The sequence below is a fragment of the Ambystoma mexicanum genome, chromosome 8 (genome assembly GCF_040938575.1).
Source record: "Ambystoma mexicanum isolate Mex_15411 chromosome 8, UKY_AmexF1_1, whole genome shotgun sequence".
NCBI classification, from domain to species: Eukaryota; Metazoa; Chordata; class Amphibia; order Caudata; family Ambystomatidae; genus Ambystoma; species Ambystoma mexicanum.
In genome coordinates, this window is record NC_090929.1 from 171,602,743 (window position 1) to 171,626,112 (window position 23,370).

At 43.9% G+C, this 23,370-nt stretch overlaps 1 protein-coding gene across 2 annotated transcripts in view; it reads left to right on the top strand.

Moving 5' to 3' along the window:
• The window catches only part of GPSM1 (G protein signaling modulator 1), a 1,136,422-nt gene that overhangs the window by 126,816 nt on the left and 986,236 nt on the right, over positions 1-23,370 (top strand). The window contains exon 1 of one of the 2 annotated variants that reach the window (XM_069609567.1): positions 19,754-19,872. The exons of the other annotated variant lie outside the window; for it this stretch is intronic. Within the exon in view, the coding sequence (XP_069465668.1) occupies positions 19,754-19,872 (119 nt within the window). Of the gene's footprint in view, positions 1-19,753; positions 19,873-23,370 lie in introns of those variants that run through there. 2 annotated transcript variants of the gene reach the window in all.

A 23,370-nucleotide genomic window follows, 5' to 3' on the forward strand; every position in this document is an offset into this window, starting at 1 on the left:
TTGTTTTAAAATAAAAGTGTAGGAAGAAGTTGACACTTGCACTTTGAGTGCCCTACACTGAACATTCCCTTAAACAGCAGGTGCATGTGTTTGGGGGTTTGTATTGTGTGTGTGGGAGGGTGCGTGGTGATGGGGTTTGTGGGGAGTGTGTGCAGGCCAACAGTGAACATGGTTCCACTACTTCTTTTCATACACTTCGACCACTGATTGGATACTCTTTGCCACGCCGACACGAGAGCTGTGGCCAACTTTTGAAAGTAGGCAGCTGTGGATCGTTCTCTCAGCAGGGTTGGAGCTATAATTTTACTCTGGCTTTTTAGCTGTCAGTGCTGGACTGCAGTAGACATTGGCACTATTTTGTGAGGGTAGAGGAGGTTTAGCAACACCCCTGGCTCAGATGTCTTATTGTAGATGCGTCTGTTGAGAACCTGTTGAGGGCATGAGGCTCTGAGGATTGACTAGCTCTTGAAAACTCTTGAACAAATTGCTGGTTTTATTTAACCCCCCAACCCCGTTTTCTTTATTAAAAATATTTTTAACCAACCAAAACTAAAAAAATATATATAAATAAATAAATAAAAAAATAGACATTTTTTTTTCCCGACAATTTGACTGTCGATCAAATGGTCATTCGATCTTTTATTTTCGACCATTTGACTGGACACCGTGATAGCCGACTAATTATTTAAATGTGTTCATGTATTTTCTTTGCGCTTTATGGTAGCAATAGCTTGGATCATTCTGCCAGTTTTGCCCTCCAGTGGCCTGGTTTTGTACAAGCGTCATTCCAGGTTTGGCACACACTTCTTACAATCGGGAGCTCACTCCTACATAGCACTTCATGCCAGATTCCTTCTGCTTCTAAGCAAGGTAATGAGATGCTATGGTTATTCAGTGTAATGCTGCTCCATCTATTGACATCAGAAGGATGAAGGGATTGCATTGCCTTACAGGGCTTGAATGTGTGGCTGAGGGTTGAAGAGAGATCTATGGAGCACACACTCTTGGCTCTATGTGACCATCTTTCTAGGCTGACTAGTTCACGATTGAACCCTATGGTAGTGGCCTGATCGCAAATGTGGGTGAAAGTTGTAGGGTTGTCCAACTCTGGGCCTTGAGGGCCAGGATCCTGATGGGTTTTCAGGATATCCGTCATTAATATTCACGAGGAAAAATGTGGATACACATTAGAATCATTGTATGCAAATTTCTCATGAATATTAATCAGGGGTGTCCTGAAAACCCAACATGGATCCGGCCCCCAAGGCCTGGAGTTGGACAACCCAAACAGCCCTTCTGGGGAATAGAGAGGAAATTAACTGAGCTACGGACATTTTGGAATCGGACCTGGCTCACAGACCACAGCGGTTTCTATTGTACAGTAATAATAATATAGCAAATTTTTATAGCGCTTCATGTCAAAGGCCTCCTGCTTCTAAGCATTGCATTAGTAGGTGTTATTATTATCTAAGAGTATTGCAGTCAATTTTGCGAACGTTTGATGTTTGAAGGGCTGAATCGGACCTGCCCGAATTTGAACCTGGGTTTCGTAGGATGAACACAGACTTTTGTGGCCAACAGGCTTTGGGTCAAACCAAACTGGTCCGTGTACCCAGGGCAGCAGTGTATGCCCAGGTGAGAAGTTGAAGGACAGATCCGCTGGGTGTTCCTTCTCCCTATGCCAAGATAGGTGTTGGGGAGTAAGTGTGCTACTGATTATTTTTCAACCAGTGTTTGTTTTTCTGGCAGAAAATATCCCTAAAACGATTTTCGTGCTCTGTTTTTTTTTCTTCTTCTGGCGCTCATGATGCGGGTTCATGTTGCCATTGACTTGGTGGAAAAGGCAAGCGGCGTGCCATGCACCATCCACACACTGGTTTTGTTTGGCTCGTAGCATGCATGTCCTTAAACTACTTAGTTAAAAGAAATGCAGACCCCGGTCTAATGATATGGGGAGGCGGGTATATTTTCTGCAAATGTATTTCTCAGATGGGCTGACCTGGATTCCATGACTGAAATGGGTGGACTAGAAGTGGCTGGTGGCCACTAGCCCAATGCTTCATTAGTTTCGCCTCTTCAGGGCCCTAAAACACCAAACCCTGACACCAGTGCTCCAGATGACTGAAAGCATTTTACTCCCCATGCTTGGAGTTGGGAGTAATATTATTTAAGGGAGTAAGACAATAATGCCCAAAGTTTAGGTAAGCTCTATATCCGGTTGGTTTTTGTAACCCATCCTTCATTACACCTCGCAATTCTTGCAGAATAAAAAAATAAATGTTTACCTTAAAGTCCCTCTTCTGATCTAGGCAGGCTTAACAGCAGCGCTCCTTCGGGTAGCAGTGATTGGCTACCACCAATCCAACCACACCGGTGGTGCCGTGCGGTCGGGAGCACACAGCGGGCGTCGATTGTTTTTTGCCGCGTGTGTTTACTCCCATTGGTTGTTGGGGTACGCGTTGCCTATTATTAGGGAGTTGCATTATCTGGTATGCTTAGGGTGACCAGACATCCCGGTGTTGCCGGGACTGTCCCAGAATTGGGCCCTGTGTCCCTCGAGTTTTTCTTTATTTAAAAAACCCTGTCCTGGATTTAGGAAAGTGAGCAGAGCTGCAACAAATCAAGGTGACATTTCTAGATAATAAACAGTTCACAAGCTGCCCCCATTACCTTTGTCACGTGCATCTCGGGCACCCCAGGGTATGCTCGAACCCCCAACCTTTCTGGTCTCAGCCACACCCATGTACTGATTGTGCAACGAAGACTGGATAAGAAACCAGCATTGCAAAGCCTGTACGAACAATCAAAGCGACAGTTCTTTTGTTTGTAATATGCTGAGTGGCAGAGCTAAACCTGCAGTTTATATATTGGATAAGTGCTGGAAATTCTATGGTGGGCAGGTCCAGGGGGCTTTGAATGGGCTGGTGCTGCTAGTCCTACTTTTATGTTTGTGGCCTGTCCCGGTTTTTTACTTCGGAATCTGGTCCCCCTTGGTATGCTGCTGATCTGTGAGACTGCTCTGACATACAGTACAGATGAATAATGGACCCGGTTGCCTCGTCCAAACTCAAGTGGTCCCTGGCCCATTCCTTCAGAGCGTTGCCCGGTGCAGCAGCTGCCCCGAGTGTGGCCACTCATTGCACGCATCTTATTTATGCGATGCCGAGTGCACGGCTTCTCCTAAAATGATTGATTTGCCCCCACAGATTTCCAGAATTGATTAAGCCGGAATGAACACAATAGGCGAAGAAAGAGAAGCAGAGCTCAAAGGACTGAAAAACTCAGTGCATCGATTGGCCTCCGTGTGAATGGGGAGTTGTGCATGTTCCCAGCTATTTTTGCAATCTTTATTTATTTGTTAGTTGTATTTATTTATTTCTAACGCACCATAGCCCGCAGGCATCAGGGCGCACAGAGAGACAGAAGTAAGACAACAGCAGTTATGTATTCGGCATTGGCGTGTTGTGCAAGCCCTTTATTGTGCTTCTTGAGTGGTCAAGGTGATTGTGTGAAAGTGACAAGAAGCAGATTCAAGATGTGTTTAGGTTTTGTCAGTATGCATTAGTATAAAATCTCAAACAGTACTTTCTACAACCGTTAATTTGTTTTAGAAATAAAAGTTGAAATCCGGCTAATGAAGCATGTTCTGTTCTGCTGTGCTGTTTGCATTTATACTGCACTCTGCTTCCATTTGCATGGTCTCCAGGTGGTCTAGCGGATCTGAAAAAGGGGTGGGGTTAAGACTATTATGAGTGAGAGGGGCATAGAGGGGGAGACTGCAATATAGATTTGCTGTTCTTGCTGCATGAGACCGCAAGTGCCCTGGCCTCTGCATGTGGATCAGTTTCTATGTATTCTGCGTTGAGAGCCTAGTGGCATATCAGGTCTGTGGCTCAGTGGACTAATGCATCCACTAAAGGCGCCTGTGCTTGAACTCATGGTCACAGGTTCAGATCCGGGCAGGTCCACACTCAACCCTTGATCCTTCCGAGGTCAATAAAATGAGTACCATTGAGTTGGGTAACAATAAACATCTGTTATCTGTCAATAGCGCCAAGATGCCCCTCTGTGGGTGAACATCTGCTCTACAAATACACCTGGTATGTTATGTGTTTCCAATCGGGAGCCACATTTGCCTGTGGTGCTAGGATGCATTGGCCCGGGCTGTGGTATGTAAGTTGGTTGCAGAAGTGCAGTGTTCGATTTTTGTTGTTTGTTGGAAGGAGTGTTCAACTTTTTAACTTCAGACAATAAACATTTTCAAAACAATGAGGATTTTTAAAAAAATGTTTTACTTGTTGGTTCCGGGATGGGGTACACACGGTTAGGTGTTAGAGCCTGACAATGCATGCAAAATGTGATGCACCACACGGATCCCTTTTCCTCTTTGTATACCTCCTCATCATATCATTTAGGTGCTCATTGTAGTGGGCCTGGTAAACGAGGGTGAAAAAGGTCAAGCACTTGTGCTCTCTGCCCATGGCCAAGACGGGTCAGGGAGTCATTGGGCCTCATTATAAGTTTGCCAGTCCGGGAACTACGGTACCAGTAAGCTGGTCAGTACTGTAGTTCCCAGAACGGCAACCTACGAGTTGTGCTTACGGGTGCCTTTCTGCCAGCCAGGTCTGACCTGGCGGGCAGTGCTGCACCCCGCGAGCACAGCATGTCAGATGCACCGGCACTGTTTATAAAGGTGCCGGTGCACCTGGCTTCCCCATTCCCATTGAGCCCTATTGGGCTCAAGTGGGAATGGGAAGAATATTTTCCGGCGCCTGGGAATGGGCAAATACCGGGTCCGGCAGTGCCGTAATGACCCGGTAATTGCCCATTCCTGGGCGTCAGAAATAAAATAATGCCGGCGGCAGCCGTGCATGTATTACAGGCACGGCTACCGCCTGCCTCCTACTGAGGCCCATTGTGTTCATGCCCTTCAAGGACGATTGTGTTACTAAAGTGTTGACTGGAAATGGGGCAACCCCCCCTAATGTCACTCTACTTAAGCCTGTTGCTGACAAGAAGAGTTTCGCACAATAGTAAAATGCCCTGTGGTGAATAGTGCTCTTTAAACCCTATTAGATACAGTCCCATAACCATCAATTACCACCATAGAGGACTGCACCCCCACCTGGTTATCTCATGGTCCTTTAGCCTAAAGATAAAACAAGGGCCAGTTTAATGAGCACAACTCTCAGGGGTATAGTGCACTAGGTGTAAAAGTGAATTAGCTGCATAGAGGGAGCCACAGTGCACAGTCCCCACCCCTCGGTTCGATGCGGAAACAGTGCCAATTAGCAATGACGGTAGTATTCGCTTTGTTTTTTACTTGGGGTACTCCTTTTGTATTCACCCTTACCCGTCCATCTCTGCACCATCTAATCCCCTGCCGGTTAACCACCTGTGTAGGTGGAATGGCATTCCCACACCATACTTTTCACCTAAGGCGCCCTTGTGAGGTATAGACACCTATGCGCAGAGAACTCTTATTAACCTCTGGGGCAGTCCTCATTCTTAAAAAGAAATTGCCCCCCCTACTGGACAACACTCATCACACATGGCAATGTGGTTCCACACAGACTGCCTTAAACCCCTTCCATATGCCATACAGGCAGACCAGGCCGGTGGGCGGTCATCTACCTCTGGCCCGGGGCAATGCCAATACTCTCTCCTGGGACCCAGGATGTGACAAAATGAGTACTGCTCTGCAGGAATACAGGGACGAGTGGTGGATAAAAACTCCGACTCATCCCCACACTATTACGAAACCAGCCACGATCTCCATCATAAAGGTGAAACTGGCGCGACATGAACGGTGCTCCTTCCTCGCCTCTTAGGGTAGCATGGGCTGAGGGCTGGCTATCCTTTTCGGGAGAGGTGCGAGCTAGCAAAGAAGCATCCAAACAACAATAGTGCTGTGATAGCAAAATAAGGGAAATGTCCAGCCGAGGTTCTATAAAAGAAAATAGGAGACGTTAATTAAACTAAAAATACAGATACAGTAATAAAAACACTAGTAAGCCATGCCAAACAAAGGAAGACGCAGAATATGAAACCTTAGGGTGAAAGCGGCACTCTGGGTCTAAAGACTGGGTTAGGCAGGCAATGTTCAGGTTCAAAGGATATATGTTTAAAGTCTTAAATGTCTTCATGGCCCTTAAAGCCAGGGCAGGTGGACTGACCCACCACAAGAACTTTTATCTTCTTGGGTTTCATGAGTGCATCGAGCTGGGCTTCATGGTGCTTTCCAACGGGTCTAAACAGTGTTGAGTCGGGTGCCTCTGATGTATTGAGCTGGCGTTGAGACAGTCGAGCCGGTTTGCCACAGTCCTGCAATGTAATGTGGTCCTGCAGCAGTGATTGTCTCGAATCGGCAGATGGCTGAGCCTGCAGTGGAGATTAGCTCAAAGCAGCTAGGACGCAGACAGGCAATGGACGAGTCACCGGCTTGACAACTGGAGGCTGTTTGAAAAAGCAGTAAGTGTAAAAGGCAGGCCCATGCATCCTGAGGTGGCTGGAAAACATCTCTAAAGCAGCAGAGTCCACCCCAAATCAGTTTGAGGCAGGAAATAGAGTCTGCAGCTGTTTCTTCCCTCATTCATTGCTGGGGGGAACCCATCCAGAGTTTCCTGTGATAAGCCAAGTCTTTCTCAACCAGGAAGGTTGCTAGAGAGCACTTACAGGGGTTGTCCCCTCCAGTGAGCAAGATCCTGGTTACAAGTGTTTAGGCAACAGGAAGGCCTTGTCCAAACAGGAGTTTACCCCTAAGTGTCCTCTTGGATGGGTTAGGGGAGGGTCTATGGCATAGGATTGTGGGTAGAGAAATACAGTTCCAGGTGGAATCTTTTTCTGATGTCCAAAGATGCTTCAACTAAGGGGTGGGTTTCAACCCCATATATAGGAAATGTTACTACAGAGGATTGGTCAGTTTCAATCATTCTGTAAGGGTGTTACTCACCACTCCGAGTAGGCCGAAGATACAGAGATAATGACCTTGGAGATGTTGGTGGTATAAGATTCCAAACTCAGCCTTCCATCCCAGTTCCCCTGAGTACAAGACTCAGGCTTCCTCAAAGAGGGGCTCTTTTCCACAATGTACCTCTCTGCTGTTTTAGTTAGAACATACAGAGATGTCAATTGAATAAAAGAGCGGGGAGAACACACACCGCCAATACCAATGCTGCAAAAGAATACCAAAATATTAGAGTGTTGATATTATGCAAGTAATTAGAACAGATGAAATGATGGGACAACTACCTATATAGATATTGGAGTGGAGTTGAATTTCCCCGGGAATGATCTAAATAAAGAATAATACAAATGAGTGGAATTGAACTAAATTCAGTATCGGTTCCCACTATAGCTATAGGATTGATAACCACTGACCTGAAATAAGATAGTAGAGTAAGAGGAGTCCAGGATTCTGAAGACAACGACAGGAGAAAATAACAAACAGGGAAGTTAGTACAGGTAAGTAACCCCGAACGGCACGAGGGACGCACTAGTGCCGGGTTGGTGCAGTTCAGGAGGGCGTTCATGTGCACTTAAGAGCAATCACAAGAAAAGTCACTCAATGTCCCAGAATCCAACAGAAGACAATATCCATGGAAGGCAATAGGTATGTACCTGAGTTCACGAGTATAGCTGAGTAGCTGATCCAGATAGGAGACGGCAATTGAAGAGCAGAGCGGTAGCTGGGAAGAACCGCCAAAGAAGAGAGACGTATTCAGTAGCGTTCCGAGTCCAACAACCAGATGAGCACGACAGGAATAAAGGATGAGACGAAGCAATCCAAAAGTCAGGCAAAGGGTCAAAACCAGGAGTTCAGAAGGATTTGTGTAAGGAAACACGAAGAGGAAACGGTACAAAAACCGCATGTAGCTGGTAACGCTAATTAGCAGCAACGAGCCCCTTGGAAGACGGTGGTTTTATAGTCGTAAGAGGGGCGTGGCTTGCTGTGCGTCTTCCACGTACAAGACATATCAGGTGACCTGGAGTGCGTCGACATTTGTACAGACGCCATGGTAGCTGGTACCTGGACCATAGAGGAGCCTGTAAAGAGGTTGTATTTTGCAAGGATGCCCGCGGGGAAGTCTGAAGTGTAACAAAGGGTCAAATCATAGCTGCTTGGACTAGAATCTTTACCTGATGTCAGTCCCAGAGTGCTTCGCAGGAAGTGGGGAAGGAGTACAGGAAGTGCGAGTGGCGCAAGACATCGCAAGATGGTGAACTCCTCTCTTGGCTGCAACTGATCTCATGGGCCACTCTAGCTCCTCCCTCTCACCTGTCTGCCTTACACCCAAGAGACTCCAGTAATTACAACTGTGGTTTGACCCCTCCATTGTCCTGGCAAGCGTGAAGCACTGGGTCCCAGCTAACCCCTTTACGTCATTATCTGTTATCTTGGGAGGGTTCACAGAGACAAAAAAAGGGGCTTCTAGTGCTGAATCCAAATGGTTTATTTTGGGTGTAACTCTGCCCCATACAGCTGTACACAAAGCCCTGACACTTGAATGTATTACAAGAACGCAGGTTGACCAATAAAGAACATGAAACGTGTTTTAGCGAGTATAAGTGTATATTCCCACAAACCACCATATCAAACCACATCTGTCTTCTATTTATTTATCAAACTGCCACCAAGCCTTGCCAGTAGACAGTTCTATACAATTTGGATCAGGTCTGCCCATGGTTAAGAGCAGCCCCTGGCTGTTGGATCTTTGGGTTCCAGCAGGCTGTTTGCAGGGACACACGTTACTCTGTAGCTGCCATGTTGCAGGACTGTACAGCAGCTGCTGGGGCTGTCAGTAGATAGTGCTCAGAGCATAGTGGCTGTGCACAACACTCATCAACCTCTGTCATGGACATGACACCACACATCGGTGGGTGCATGAGATTGTAGGGTCTATCGTGAGGTATTGCTCTATGTGGACCTCCTGTGGTGTGTCAGCTCCATCTTCACGCAGAACATCCTCCAGCTAGCTTCCTTCTGCTCGTAATGGACACAGGAAAAAAAGAGGGTGAGAGAATAAAGACTGCTGTGAATAATGCACCATTGAGGGTTTTTAACATTATACATCTGTCCCTGTGGCTTTGTAAATCAGAAGAAACCATTTTTCAAACAAAAATGACATCCTTCACTATGGCATAAAAAGATAACATTTTATTTAAAACAGGAAATCCACACTGCACGCTATTTTGGTTTCTCTAGGAAAAGGAATTGAAACTTTGTCTTATTTTATTTGTTATTCTGATGGTTGGCATGTGTTCCTTTTTAAGTTGCAGTAGGAGTTTTAGGACCATGCCTGTTTCTCTGTGCTACTTCTATGGAACAGAATGCTCAGATATCCGCAGAATGCGTAGCCCTCGCTGAAAGGTTGTACTGTAGGGAAGGTCCTAAAATCATCTTTTGCAATTCTGTTACAGACTGCCACATGACTCGATTGGGACTCCACAAAGGGAGCACAGGACTTTGCCTAAATGAGCATGCTTTCAAGTCATGCTCCAGTGCTGTGCCAACATTCTTTATGTCTGTCAATGGGGATTGGCCTGGGCATGTGCACGGCCATCCTTACCCTGAGAGCCGGACTCCCCTCCTTCTAAAATTCGGTCTGACTGGGCCCCCAACAACACAGACAGTCCTTGTGCCTTATTAGTACCCGGCGAGGGCGTAATCGGAATGAAACGAGCATTCTGATTGGCCCTCACCAGGGCACTACCCGGCCGGGAATCCCTCGGCCAGGATTCCACAGCCATTATTCCCGGCGGGGGCGTGGCAGCTCCGCAGACATTGAGAAGGCTCGAAGCGGGACTATCACCGCTCCGAGTCTCCACGCGGCTGAGATTTTAATGCCCCTCACGGCATGTTGCTTAAATAGAGTGAAAGGTGTTGCAGCCGTTTTATCCTCGCATTCAAATCCTGAGGCTGTAAAAGCGAGTATTCGTAGTTCATTGTTGCAAACAGTTACGTGTTAGAATGTTGAAGGGAGAAAATGAGCACCAAGACTGGTGTGCGTTATGTACATATTGATTCAATCATACATCCCTTTTATTACAGACATATTTGTCAACAATTCGAAAAATGTGGGCATCCTTATGTTCCCCAAAGGCTCTTTGACACTATGCATCGGGCCAGGAACCCTCATGGGTGCTTTTTATCCCCCTTCTTTCTCCTACGAGTATTTTAAGAGTACAATGGAAATGTGTTCTCTTTCCATCTTGGAGGGTTTACCCTCTATTGTAAAATAATTGATATGGTTATTCCAAGATATCATAGCACTAAGGCGATGTTTCATTTTGCGTGCTGGCCACACGTGTGTTGGTTGTGCTGCTGAACTAGTACATTTGCTACAGTACCCACAAACACGTAATTAAATGATTAAGAAAAAAATAGAAAATAATAAATGCAGTTGAAGGGTCTCCAGCCTAGTTCTCTGGTTTCTTACAAGGTCTCTTGGAACACTAGCAACTCCTTCAGAGACTTTCTAGGTCTCCATCACATCACCCATAATAGAGTCCTCGGTGTGATGGTGACATTCTTTCAGGGCACACACAATGACAATGTATGTTTCCAAATACCGGGTAGGTCTTCACCTGGGAGATGCCTCCATCGTTAACGTCTACTTTACCTAAGAAGAGAGAGATAATTCGAGAGATTATGAGAATATGGTAAAATACGTTGATTACAGCTACTAGAATTAAATTGCATACTTTTTCAGATCTCTACATCCGAGTCTGTATAAAATCACCCAAAAGAGGAATGTAGTAGGCAAAGTTGTTTTGCCATTCAAACCACCCCCCATAACATAGTTGGGATGTGTAGGGTGGATGGGGTAGTATTTCATCAAATGATTTTAATCTTTTTTCATATAGTTCCAAGATCGGCCAGAGAAGGCCATTTGCCCAATGAAATTGAGTGTGAAATGCATTCATTAAAAAAAATCTCTACTTCAACCCTTCCAATGGGTTGTTTGGAGGAGTAATTTCGAGCTTACATCTCAGAGTTACATAAAACCTTTATGATGATTTCTTCAATCAGCATGAGTCCAGAATTTAAAGGTATAATTGTGTCGCCACATAAGTAGAAAAAATGAGAAAAGTATTGGTGGCATGGCCATAATAGGATTTTATTTATTTATAATGTGCCTATACAGCAAAAGGTGTTTCAAGGAGCAACAAGACAAAGCGGAGGGGGTGGGGGCTCATGGATGGACACAAACAAACGGTCCTAGTAGACCTTGTGTCATTCGGATTATGCAAGTGCAGTACAAGAAGTGCAGGGGGAGTGGCGAGGAGGGAAGTGCTGGTCAGGGTGAAAAGAGGTCCCATGGGCTAGGTGAGTGCTAAAGGGAGGCCAGGTAGGCAAGTGCCAGGGGAATGCACAGAGAGCAAGGGAAAGAAGGTCCACATGCTAAGTGCAAGGGATGGGGCTGGAAGGGCAAGTGCAGGTCGGGCGGGGGGGACAAGGGAGACCAAGTGCAGGGGTAGACTGGTCGAGGAGGGCCTGGTGCCCTGTAGAATCAGGCAGCCAGTTAAAAAAAAAAAGAGGCACAGGGGAACATAAGCAAGGGGTTGGGGGAATCCGGGAAGGAGGGAGAGAAAAGGAGGGTCTTGAGAAGCTTCTGGAACATAAGGAGATCGAGTGTCAGGGACTCCATCCAGAGGGAGGCACCTGTGGAGAAGAAATATATACCCCCCACTCTCTGATTGGAAAAGTGTCTGATCTGCGGAGAGTTTGAGCTAGAAGACCGAAGTGAAAAATTATATTACAATATTGCACAGGCCCACATTATTCCTGCTGAGCCCCCTCTGAGCCAAATACTTCCACCAATGACCTCTAATATTTTTAAGGTAGACCCTAAACATGTTTTTTGTAAATTAATTGAATGGTTTTAAATCTCTGATTCCCTAAAAATGTCAAAGGAAATTGTCCAAATGTAAACTATTTCTTAGTGAGTACAACAGGTTTCAATAAGTAATAATCCAATGTGGAAATGTGTTTTTTTTCTTCTTAAAAATGACCAGGTGAATTTATTCCAGAGACGGTGGCAAAAGAAAACTGGTGCAATGCATTTTCAGACAAATGGCCTTCTTCAGGGACCATAGTCTAAAATATTCTTTTTAAAACATAAATCACTAAAGTTATACAGAAGTAATATTTGTGAATAAATTAAGACAAAAGCGTACCTCCTACCTGCCTGTCTACATTCTGCTATTGAGAGCATAGCAAATCCGTAAAAAATTAAAACCACTTTAGTAACTAGTTCAATGTGAAAAATTACTATGTTCTCCAACCATACTGCTAAGGATCAAAAATTCATACCTCTAAATTCAACAAAATGTCATTCAAAGAAGATACAAATGTTGCAAGTTAGCCAGCTATTACATCCTAAAATATAACCATGGTATAAAAAGACCAACCTAGAGACAATTCCCTGGTTTATAATAACTGTGTGAGAAAGACTAAATATGCTGATTTACCCTTCGATGGGAAGCAAATGGTGCGTCATTCAGAGCTGGAAAAGCCTATCTGCGTTCATAGGCAGCATATAAACAACAATGAAGGTAAAATGGCCGATCGCGCGTGCACGCAATGTCACCACAACTGTGATGATGTCATTGTAGTGAACGACCGGCTGCATCTTTGTCAATAATTATGCATACAAGTACTGTTATTTATAAAACCTAATGCAGGGGATAGCTCAAAATAAATAGTATTCAAAAATGTACATAGATGGTATGGCGACATGTAAACCTATGCATTGTATAGAATGCAAATAGTAATAGTTTAGCTAGAATATTTATGAAAGAAATAGAACTGCAAAAATATACTCAGAATCCATAGACTTGAGAAACTTAAATATTAGTGTGCATAACAAGAGCATAACCTATTACCTAGAACATCGTTGACAAATAATACTCAAGATAAATCTGTTGGTATAAATACCCTTAAGTGGTAGATAATGTATATCTGTAACAAAAAGGTACGTAACTGGGCACATTCATCATAGTAACTTGATGTTACAGCATTATAGCGAGATTAATACCAACATTATATGAAGTAGGAAATGCTGCATTGCCATTATTGGGGAATATCGGGGGAATCCCGTGGGAACGGGAAGTGAAAAAAAGTAATCTTACACCTGCAGTGATCACATCTCCTAGGCAGGGGGTATGTGCCCTAGGGCATGGCTAGTGGGCCCCAAAGAAACCCATTAGTCCAACATGTACAGAGGCCACGGCAAAAGGCCATGGCTAGTGCGCCCCAATTAAACCTATTGGTGCAACATGTACAGTGGACATGGACAAAAGCCATGGCTAGAGGGCCACAAAGAAACCTATTGGTGCAACATATGCAGTGGCAACAGTGTTCCATAGCTAGTGGGCCGCCCAGAAACCCATCGGTGCAATGTGTACAGTGTCCACAGCCAAAGGCCATGGCTAGTGGGCCCCGAATAATCTAAACTATAGATATTCAGTGAAAAAACTTTAGTTAGGAGAGAGTTAAGGTAATCAAATTTAACCCAACAAAACCCCTGAAATTCAGCAATCGCATTTCAAGCAAGTCCACCTTAACTATGAGCCCCCTGTTGGGCAGTGTATGACATCACAGATGGCATTACAGATGACATCGCTGGTGACACCACTAATTATATCATACATGACATCATTGATGGCATCACTAATTACATCATGTTTGGCATCAGTGACGTGACTGGTTTGATTAATTACATTTTGAAATATGACAACTCTGTTTTTAACATAACATATAAGTACATATTTCATATTCGCACAATACAATGTATTCTGCACTTGTTCCTTTAAATGTAACGAGTGTACATACAGACGTTATTACAAAGAACAATAGTATGTAAGCATGTATGTACTTTGGAAGGTAATCTGTTATATTGGACTAAAAATTCATAATTTAATTTCAAAAGAAAAGTCTAAAAATATTAGTAATACCATTGCTATGTCTATAATTAAATATGTACTTTCTAATCTTCATTTCTTTTCTATAAATGTAATTATGTAGTATAAGTAACCTTTTTTTTTGCATATCAACTAAACTTTGAATTCTTATATTAAATAGTATCACAATGCACCCGGGCACTTACTTACCTTTGCATGAGATTACTATTTTATAAAACTTGTCATTTAAAAAATAATGTGTTCATTTAATGTTATTACAGTAAGGAGAATTGTACATTTAAATGTGAACATTGACTATTTTCATAACACTTAGTATTAAACATGTTTCTATTTCTATATATTCTTTTTTTTTTTATACTACATATACGTATTATATTATGTTTGGAATACCTGAAATAGATTTACCAGAATCCAGTACTTTCCCTGCAATTAAGTATTTTATTGCTTACTAATACATGAAATGCAAACCATTTGTATGATGCTACACATTTTATTTAAAGTTTATAAGCTGGTAAGTACTACAAATGAATGCCCACACACGTAATCATATCTTACTTCTGCTTCTGTGTCAGTGTATTGCTCCATGTCATGTTGTTATTAAGTGTAATAAAATGTATCGAAAGAGGTCAACAAAAATGTCCTAACTTATTTAATCAGTAATGTCACATTTGATGCAATTATTGATCTCATTGATGAGGTCATGTATGATGCAATTAGTTATGTCATCAGTGATGTCATCAATTTGGTCATACACTGCACAACAGGGGTTGCAGAGTTAAGGTGGACTTGCTTGAAATGCGATTGCTGAATTTCAGGGGTTTTGTTGCAAATTTGATTACCTTAACTCTCTCTTAACCAAGGTTTTTTTTTCACTGAATAGGCATCGCCTATCCTACACACATTTATATATAGTAGTACAGTCCATTTGAGCCAAGTCGCAGATTCCACAACACCACCTAGTAGCCATCGCTGAAATTTCACCTTCAGTTCTGAGTCAGATCAACAAGGCATTGTGGGTAAGCAAATTAGCCCAAATGCAAACCTTTTTCTCCAAGAAATTGTCTCAGTTTTAGAGGGCAGTGCTATCCAACACAGACATTTTGCAAGGCTGTCAGGACAACTACACACCTGGTTTCACCCTTATTAGGGATGATCAGTGTGCATGCACACATGCGCAAACGCACACACACACACACACACACACTTTTGATAGTCACTCTACTTTCAGTGATTTCAAATGAGCTACACCTCGCCCCTCCCCTCTCCAGACTACAATGGGCATGTATCATGACTGGTGACATTTTATGTTTGTTTTATATTCGGAATAGCAGATCTCCTATCACCCATGGGCGACCAGGGGAAAAAAACGATTTTATGTTATAACATCAATTTTGAATCTTCAAGTTCAGATCAACAATCCTTTTAGAGAAACATTGCTTTATGAGTGCAGAATTCAGATAGAGTCTTCAAATGTGTTTGTTTGAAAGCAACACTTAACGTCCATAACTTATTTTCTCCTCCATTCTCAATTGGCCAGCGTACTTTTGCACTCTTTAAAATATTATACAATAGTGATAAGGCATAGATAAATGAACTCTGTCCCTATCAACATACACGTTATATATTTTAAAAAACTTTTGATTAAAGTGTTCTCCTCCCCCTGCGGCTATGAACTTCCCACCCATCCTAACTCACCTCTTGCAAGTCCCCAAGGGCCAAGAGGCCAATAAAATAACAGATGCCGCGCTATCTGCAACAAAGTACCATAGCATTACCCATGTTATTATATTCCATGCTGTTATATTTTTATAGGATGTTGTTTTATGCTATTTTTTGCTGTTAAACGTCAGGGACGTCATTTAGGGGTCGCCAAAGGTCGCAGCGGCAACCTCTGAGGTCTCCCTTGCGACCTCTGAGGCCTCCCTTGCGACCTCTAAAAAAAAAAAAAAAAAGAAGGAAAAAAAAAAGGTTTTTTTTGTTTGTAATGCTGTAATGCATACTCCTGGGCTGTAGCCAGCACCATGTGGCTTTTTAGTTCTGGAGTGGCTGGCTTTCTTGTTCAGGCCCCTTAAAAAAAGAAGAAACATAAGAACAGGAGTGCCACAAGTCTAACACTTTCAGCACTGACCCTAAATAAGAAAGAATAGGAATACCAAATAATGTGTCTTTCTGAAATTCTATACAATAATTGCTAGACTTATTAAAGGTTTATTTCAGGCACACTTCAGGGGGTGAGTCACTGATTTAGTCTGTTCTTAAATGCCTCAACTCAGCCTTTCATCCTTCTGATGTCGATAAATGAGTACCAACACAGGTTGGGTGATATTGGGTGTATATTTTTTCTATATAAAGCGCTTAAGCGTAAGTGCTATATAATAACACATCATTATCATTTGGTCATGGACGTCTGCTTGCATTCACAGTAATTTGGTAATATGGGCCTATACGCACTGATCTTAACGATACATATGGCGATCCATTCTTGTATGAAATGTACATCACATTATGGTGATATCGTAAACCATGTTTTTCGTAGTGTACAATGCTATGTGATGCCAGTTCCTGTTTTGTCAACGGGTGAAAGGTTGTGTTCCATCGCTTCCCGCAATATCACTTTGGGGTGGGGTCAAATGACATCACTTCCTGCGATGTCATCAGGGGTCAAGGGTCATGTGATGTCACTTCCGCTACCCCTGGCATTTTGGTGAAATGACATCCCCGTTAAACGTTAGTATGTGTTATTAAGATGTCCATGTGTGTTACTTCGTATCATTTATACTGTCTTACAACGACTTGGGTTCGCTAGCCAAGCCCAGTGGAATGACTTTCAGGCAAACATGCAAGTTGTAGAGGAGGCCCCAAGCACGACCCGCACTCAAATCGCCCATTTTGAAGTGCCAGGAACGTTTGTGCCGAAATATGTGACATATGATGAACAAATGAACCAACAAAGAGCCGCAGTGGGGCTCTGCCCGGTAACTATCAGACTGAAAGCACCTATTGAAGTACCTGCACATAGGAAACCTTGGACGGTAAGGTACCCATTGAGAAAACCATATCGACAAGTGAGACAAACTGATGATTGCCAAAACACGATGCCTGAAGAAGCCAAGAAAGTCCTAAAGGAAGACGAATGGTGACGCCACAAGAACCTGGACTGACTCACATATAGAAAATATGACAACCTGCGAATGACGAAAAGAGACGAAACACCATGGATAAGCGACACCCTGAGTTTAAAGTGAAATGAGTGATGTCAAGTGTAAGAAGCTTATGCCATAAGAGCGATGAAGATATGCAACTAGTTTACACGTGTACATATGCTTAGAACCACAAGAAAGCTGAGGAAATCGTGCGGCTTACTATGCTTAGTAGAAAAATAGATTGTGGCAAGCGCCACCTATACATATCTACCTCGAAAAGGAGCATTTTATATAAGTGTACTTCCACTGTGCACAAGAGCAGAATCAACCGAAAGTTACTAGAGGCTGCAGGAGCGGAGCCCCTCAACACGGGAATTGAAAGCTAAGGACAGAAACGAAACTCAGAAAGCATGCAACCCGTGCAAAGAAGCCAAGATCATCTCAGCTGACATAGACGAACAGGAGATACAATTAATGAAGCAAAGAGCAGAGGATCCTGTTCAAAGAAGTCAAGATAAGCAGCAGAAGGCATTTGGTGGGCAGAAGGCTAAATCAAATACACGAATTGCATGGATAATGAGACGATTTTACAGTGTCTGAAACACGTGACCTGCCAAGCAAGAGGAGTTGGGGCCTTCACAACTACGTGCAGCCTTGTGCCGTGCACAGATATCTGAACTCTCCCAGACAGAAAGGCAGTCTCAAAACCAACGAACAAGAAATAATTCACATGGCCATTGGGGCGGTGATTGATGGTGGTAATGGTTGGAGCGGGCGAGCACCCTGCACCTGGCCGACCTTTCTGCACGCTGCTAAGCCAGTGGAAAAGTACAAGGGGGCTTGGTGCCAACCCAATCATAATGGACCAAGTAATCTAGGATCCTATAGTTTGTAGAACCAATGGGACGTCGTACTTTTAGTGACGTCCACAATAGCCATTCTGAAGGAAGGGCTTAGATGCCCCACCTGACACTAGTTATCCAATCCTTTCACTCCGCTATCATATACAGATATAGTACCTATAGTAAAATTACCTTCCTATAACCAATAGAATTGCATGCAACATTTTAAGCGTTACACTTCAGTGATGACAAGTTTTTAGTATAAAATGTAGTTTTTATGAAGTTCGTTGGAGTTTAAGCGAGAAGGAAGATCGAGCGGTTGCTGATGTTCATTGAACTCCCCGTTTTTTGCACTTGTCATTAAACAGACTCCTTTTGCCAAACCATTGAGTTGTCATTATTGATCTGATGCTAGAGTATTAATCTGTATCCCCATCCATCTCACGGGTGCTGCTGCCTCATCTTAAAGTGCTATTGGGCAACCCCCAGCTTTATGGGACGGTTGGGGTCCTAGTGCACAAAGTGCTTGCAATCTATTTGCCTTTGTAGTGTTGGCTATTGGGTAGTACAAACACACCACCTACAAGCTAAATCTATCGCATTAGAATACTGCTAGGGAGAAATGGCATATGAGGAGGGATGACAAGCTTGTCGCCGTTTGGTTATTTACCCACCCATTGACTGCACATGTCCAGGCTAAGCCCTATGGCAATTCCCACCCGCGTCCTCTCCCTCTGTGCCCAAAACACATCCTCCTGGGATCGTTTTGCGCTAGGTTTATCAAACCTTACCATCAAACTTACTCTCAAAATGCCTGTCTGTATTTTTCTCAAGCAGGCTTCTGAGAGTTAATGACTTAATTGGAACTTTAAACGCACTGCTGTAGTAATAAAAATGTCTTTACCAGTTCTGCCTTCAGCCACTCGATTTATAAGCACTATGCATGTCCTTCACAAAAGTCCTGTTAAAAACAAGCATTGCTGGCTCGTGTATAGGTATTGAGCATTTGCCAGCCACTGGTATTATATGGCCAGGTACTTCCACCATTTTGTAGATGCTACCATTGATGGCCAGTTAATACCACCACAGCATTGCCTGGCAAATTCCTCTCCCATGCCTACACAAAAGCCAAAACTGTTAGCATTGCCAATGTTTGTCTATTTTAGCAGTTACCATCAACGTGTCTAGTGCTTTGACGCCAAGAGGGTCTAGTTAACCACAAAAATAAAAGAATGACATTTCTGTTAGCCAATTCTCTCACCCTGCACCAAACTAATGCCTACCCCATGCCAACGAGCCCACCTTGTTTTAGTGGTCATTACTCATTCGGCCAGTGGGGGAGGTGATTAAACATTGTGTAGTGCAAGTATATAGCATTTTCCCCTCTCAACCAGACCTTGTAAAATGTCAGGCCTGCTGAAGTTGCCTTCACTCCAGCTGTGCTTTTTCTGATGAGAACGCTGTGTGCTTTAATCTTTCGCAGGCATACAAATTACAACCCAAGCATGGAGCGCCGAGGAACGGCCTTGGCGCTCACAATCGGATATGTTTAGAAAGAAAGATTTAAAAAGGAACCTACAAACGCTGTGTTGGCATTTCTGATGCGAGGCGTGTAAACGGCCAGGTAAACACCGTTCAGCTGTAAGAGGGATTGCGGTGGTGGGTGGTGTGGATGGTGGGAGTGTGAGGGGAAAGTTGTCGCGGTGCCAGTCACCAAGACGGGCCCTTTGCAAGGGCGTAGCGTTGACTCACAGACGCTGGCAGCCGCCCAGCTGAGGATGTGTGCAGCGCCGAGTGAGGAGCAGTCACCAGATTTGAAAATGAACTCTGCCCGGCTCCGCAATGCATCGGATTAAGTTCTGTGGGAGATACCCGCGCTTGGCACCGCTCTGGAGAGCGTGGCGGTGCTTTCTGAATACCAAGGTCCCCCCTGCAGCTCGCCATACTCATAGCAGAGGAAGGTAGGCGGCTTGGCGCTCGGCCAGAGTGAAATGGCGGGAACCGATGCTACACCCGCACTGACCGTGTGGAGACTGCTGCTGGGTGGGGGCGCCCGAGGTTTTCTCTCGTTTTGTTTTTAAAGCAGCAGTGCTTTTAAAAGTTGCAAACGGAAATAGAAAACGGCGTGGGCGTTTGTAAACATTACCTGGTGGTTAATATTCAGGAAAAGAGGAAACTGAAACGTCTTACTAACAGAAGCACTTTTTAAACTGTTTCTCCCTGGTGTGTGTGTTGAGTATTTTTTTGCTGTTTCTGAAGAACACTTTCGTCATGCTCTGTGTCTTTGAAGAGCTTAAGATATTGTGCCCCATTCACAAAGGTTTGTGTTGGTGCAGATCGGGAAATGTGCCAAGCATCTCAGATTTGCTCCTTATACCTTTATTCACAAAGCCTACAACTGGACCAAATCGAGAGCGGCCGTAGTATCGTATGGAGGCAGAGCTTGCAAGTTTCCCCTGGCCATGCATGAGGCGGCCACCAGTCCTGTTTTTGCATGCAATTCTGGGACTTGTAGTTTTCCTACATTTTAAATGGGGAAAGAACAATCTATAAATTAATGTTAAAGGTATTTGTAACGCAGACATAGTCCAAAGGGAAAGGAACACTACTGGATAGCCTTCTCGTGCACGGCAGTCACACCTAGAAACACTTGTTTACAGGCGTGTTATAAATGCCATATCATATCCACGAAACTTGAGAGCGCTGGAGCGGCTCACGTGCAAGTGTGATTCACAAATCTTTGCTCAAGAGCATCTCAAAGATGTGCCAGGCAGCTCCTACTTTGCTCCAGTTTTAGTCTTTGTGAATCAGGGATAAGGTGGCAGAAGCAAAACTGAGCTCAGTGCATATCCGATTTGCACCAGTGCAAACTTTTTATGAATGGAGCCAATGTGCAAGACAAACATACTTCTTAACCCTAGGGTGCAGTCTTTTTTTTTTTTAACCTGACAATGTAAAAAAGGAATTTCAATGGATCTCTATTGGTATTGTATTGTGTTGTAGTTGTCATTTGTATAGTGCCTTTTACCATTATTATAGTCTCAATGCGCTGGTGGTGGGGGACCGCAGTCTAAAGTGTTGGAGTTCATGGAGTAAGATTAGACTAATGTGTGCATTTGGCCAAATAAGACTTAGTAGGGCTGGCCAGGCTCTGGTCGAGAGCAACACATGAGGTCAGACATGTGGATGGGTGCTGAGAGGAGTCAGGAGATGGCATGAGTGCTAGAGACTCGCTTTGTGTTCAGCGCGCCCACATTTGTCATAGGTCTTTGCTGCACACTGATGTCAGAGGTATTTAGGCGCAGCCTGGTGTAAGTAGGCGTAAAATTATGTGACCAGCATGGCCGAATTTGTCATAGTCCTTGCTGTATTCTGATATGTGCGGATAGCCATGCCTGCCGCCAGTGTCCACTGGAGTGGTGTGTTATACGCACCTAGCAGATTCAGTGATGATTTGTTGTATGTGCAGCCAATCAGGTATTGGCTTCTTTTGTCAGTTTAAGGGGCTCATGCCAATCAGAATAAATGGCGTGGCCAAATGGAACCGATTTGATCTGAAATCTGGTATGCTTTTATAGATATTGGTATTGTTCCAAATTGCCACCAGCATGCTGGTTATTACACAGCTGTGAAGCTGCTACAAAATGTTTTGGATTGCCAGAAAATATTTTTGCTGGTGTTGCGCCTTCCTCTTTAAGAGGTGTGGATCTTATGAGGTCACCAGAGCAAGAATCCCTCTGAACGTGCCATTCCAACATGGCCACCGACGGAGAGCACTCTTAACTACTACATTTATTTTAAATGCTGGCAATTTCAACTTTTTGTTCCAATGCTTAATATTATAATTCCATGAATGGTTAGCAATGGCCTGTTATTCTGGTGCATTTGGCTGGAGAATGACATTGCATGCCTTTCCAGGGGGCATTTTTCGGGCAACGTGTTTAGACCTAGGTGGGATCATTTGAAGCGAGGCTGTAAGGAGACTGATACCAACAGGGGGCTAGAGGTGGTGAAGAATGGGGCAGATCAAGGACGCAGTGATTTCATGAGTCCGAAACATTATTCTTTTTACCATTTAAGGAAATTAAATATATTTGTGGCAGTTATCTGTAAAGTTTGAAAGTGTGTACATTTGAGGGGCTGACAGCATTCTACCCCGAAAGGAAGACTAGCCCAATATAAGAGCTTCAAACGTATCGGGACATTGAGCCGAAACCTGTCCATGCAAGGGACCTCTCCGAGGCATTCATTCCGTTTCACGAGGCCCAGAGAGATTCACAGTGCACTTTGCATATTTCAGGTCGCCTCCTTTCAATGGGAGTTGTCCCCGGTGGGCTTTCCCGCGCCTCCCACCCCTGAAGAATGCTGGCTGTGTTCATTGATAGGTTCATTGACATAAAATAAAATAAAATTTTCAGCCGCGAAGCCGCTGGAAGGTCCACCCAGAGCATGAATGATCCTGTCCTCTGAAAGGCGCAAGACTTGCCCAACAGCATACCCACTACTTCCCCGTTTTCAAACAAGGGTGAAAGTAAAAGTGTTGTGTATTCTCGGGAGGATAGCTCAGGGGAAACGTGCTCTCATTGGAAGCAAAACGACACGGAGCACCACAGGTTCAATCCCCGGGTCCGCGCTTAGAAACCTCTGCGTATGAAGCGCTTTATAAATAACCTATCCTATCCTATTCTGTACATGCTGGTCCTGTACGGTACGAGAGCATTTGATTTGATTTGATTTGATTTTATTTAGCATGGTAGTAAGGGCCCATTCATAGACAATCCACAGTAAAGGCAATAGTCAAATGTATTTATTTATTTATAAAGAACACTAAACTAGTCATCAAGGCGCTGGTTACAAAGGTTACATAGATTGGTTACAAAGATACAGAGTTAGTTGGTTGGTAGCGTCCAGTCCAAATGATGGCGTCATTCAGGAGTAGATGTACCGGGAAGGAAAAGGAAGTACACATTATAAAATGTAGATGTGCCAGGAGAGGACAGTTTACAAAGTCATTTAATGCGCATTTTGCAAGTAAGTATAATGGAAAATTAGTCTCGCCATATACAAGTGCACCTGTGATAATTCAGCCTAATAATGAGAAATTATCTGCCGACTCAACTGAAATAAAGCCCATGCCCATGTAGTGGACTTTAATGACAGCATAGAAGAATTAGTTGCTCGGACACTTGCCTTGCACTTCCTGCATAATATTGAGCCTGAATGTAGTTAAGTGATGCTTAACCAGTACAGCATGTACCCAAACCCAACACCTACCATGTAATGGAATTGACTCCAGGCAGGAGACTGGGCTTGCTTAGTTGGGCGTGCGCGCCAAGCACTAGCTCAACCCGATTTAAAGTAATTGGGGTGAAAGGGGTCTAAAACTTCTTGTTCCCCTCTATGCTTTGGAATGGTTTCTCCCTCTCGGGAATTGTGCATTTGCCAAGTGAGATTTGGAA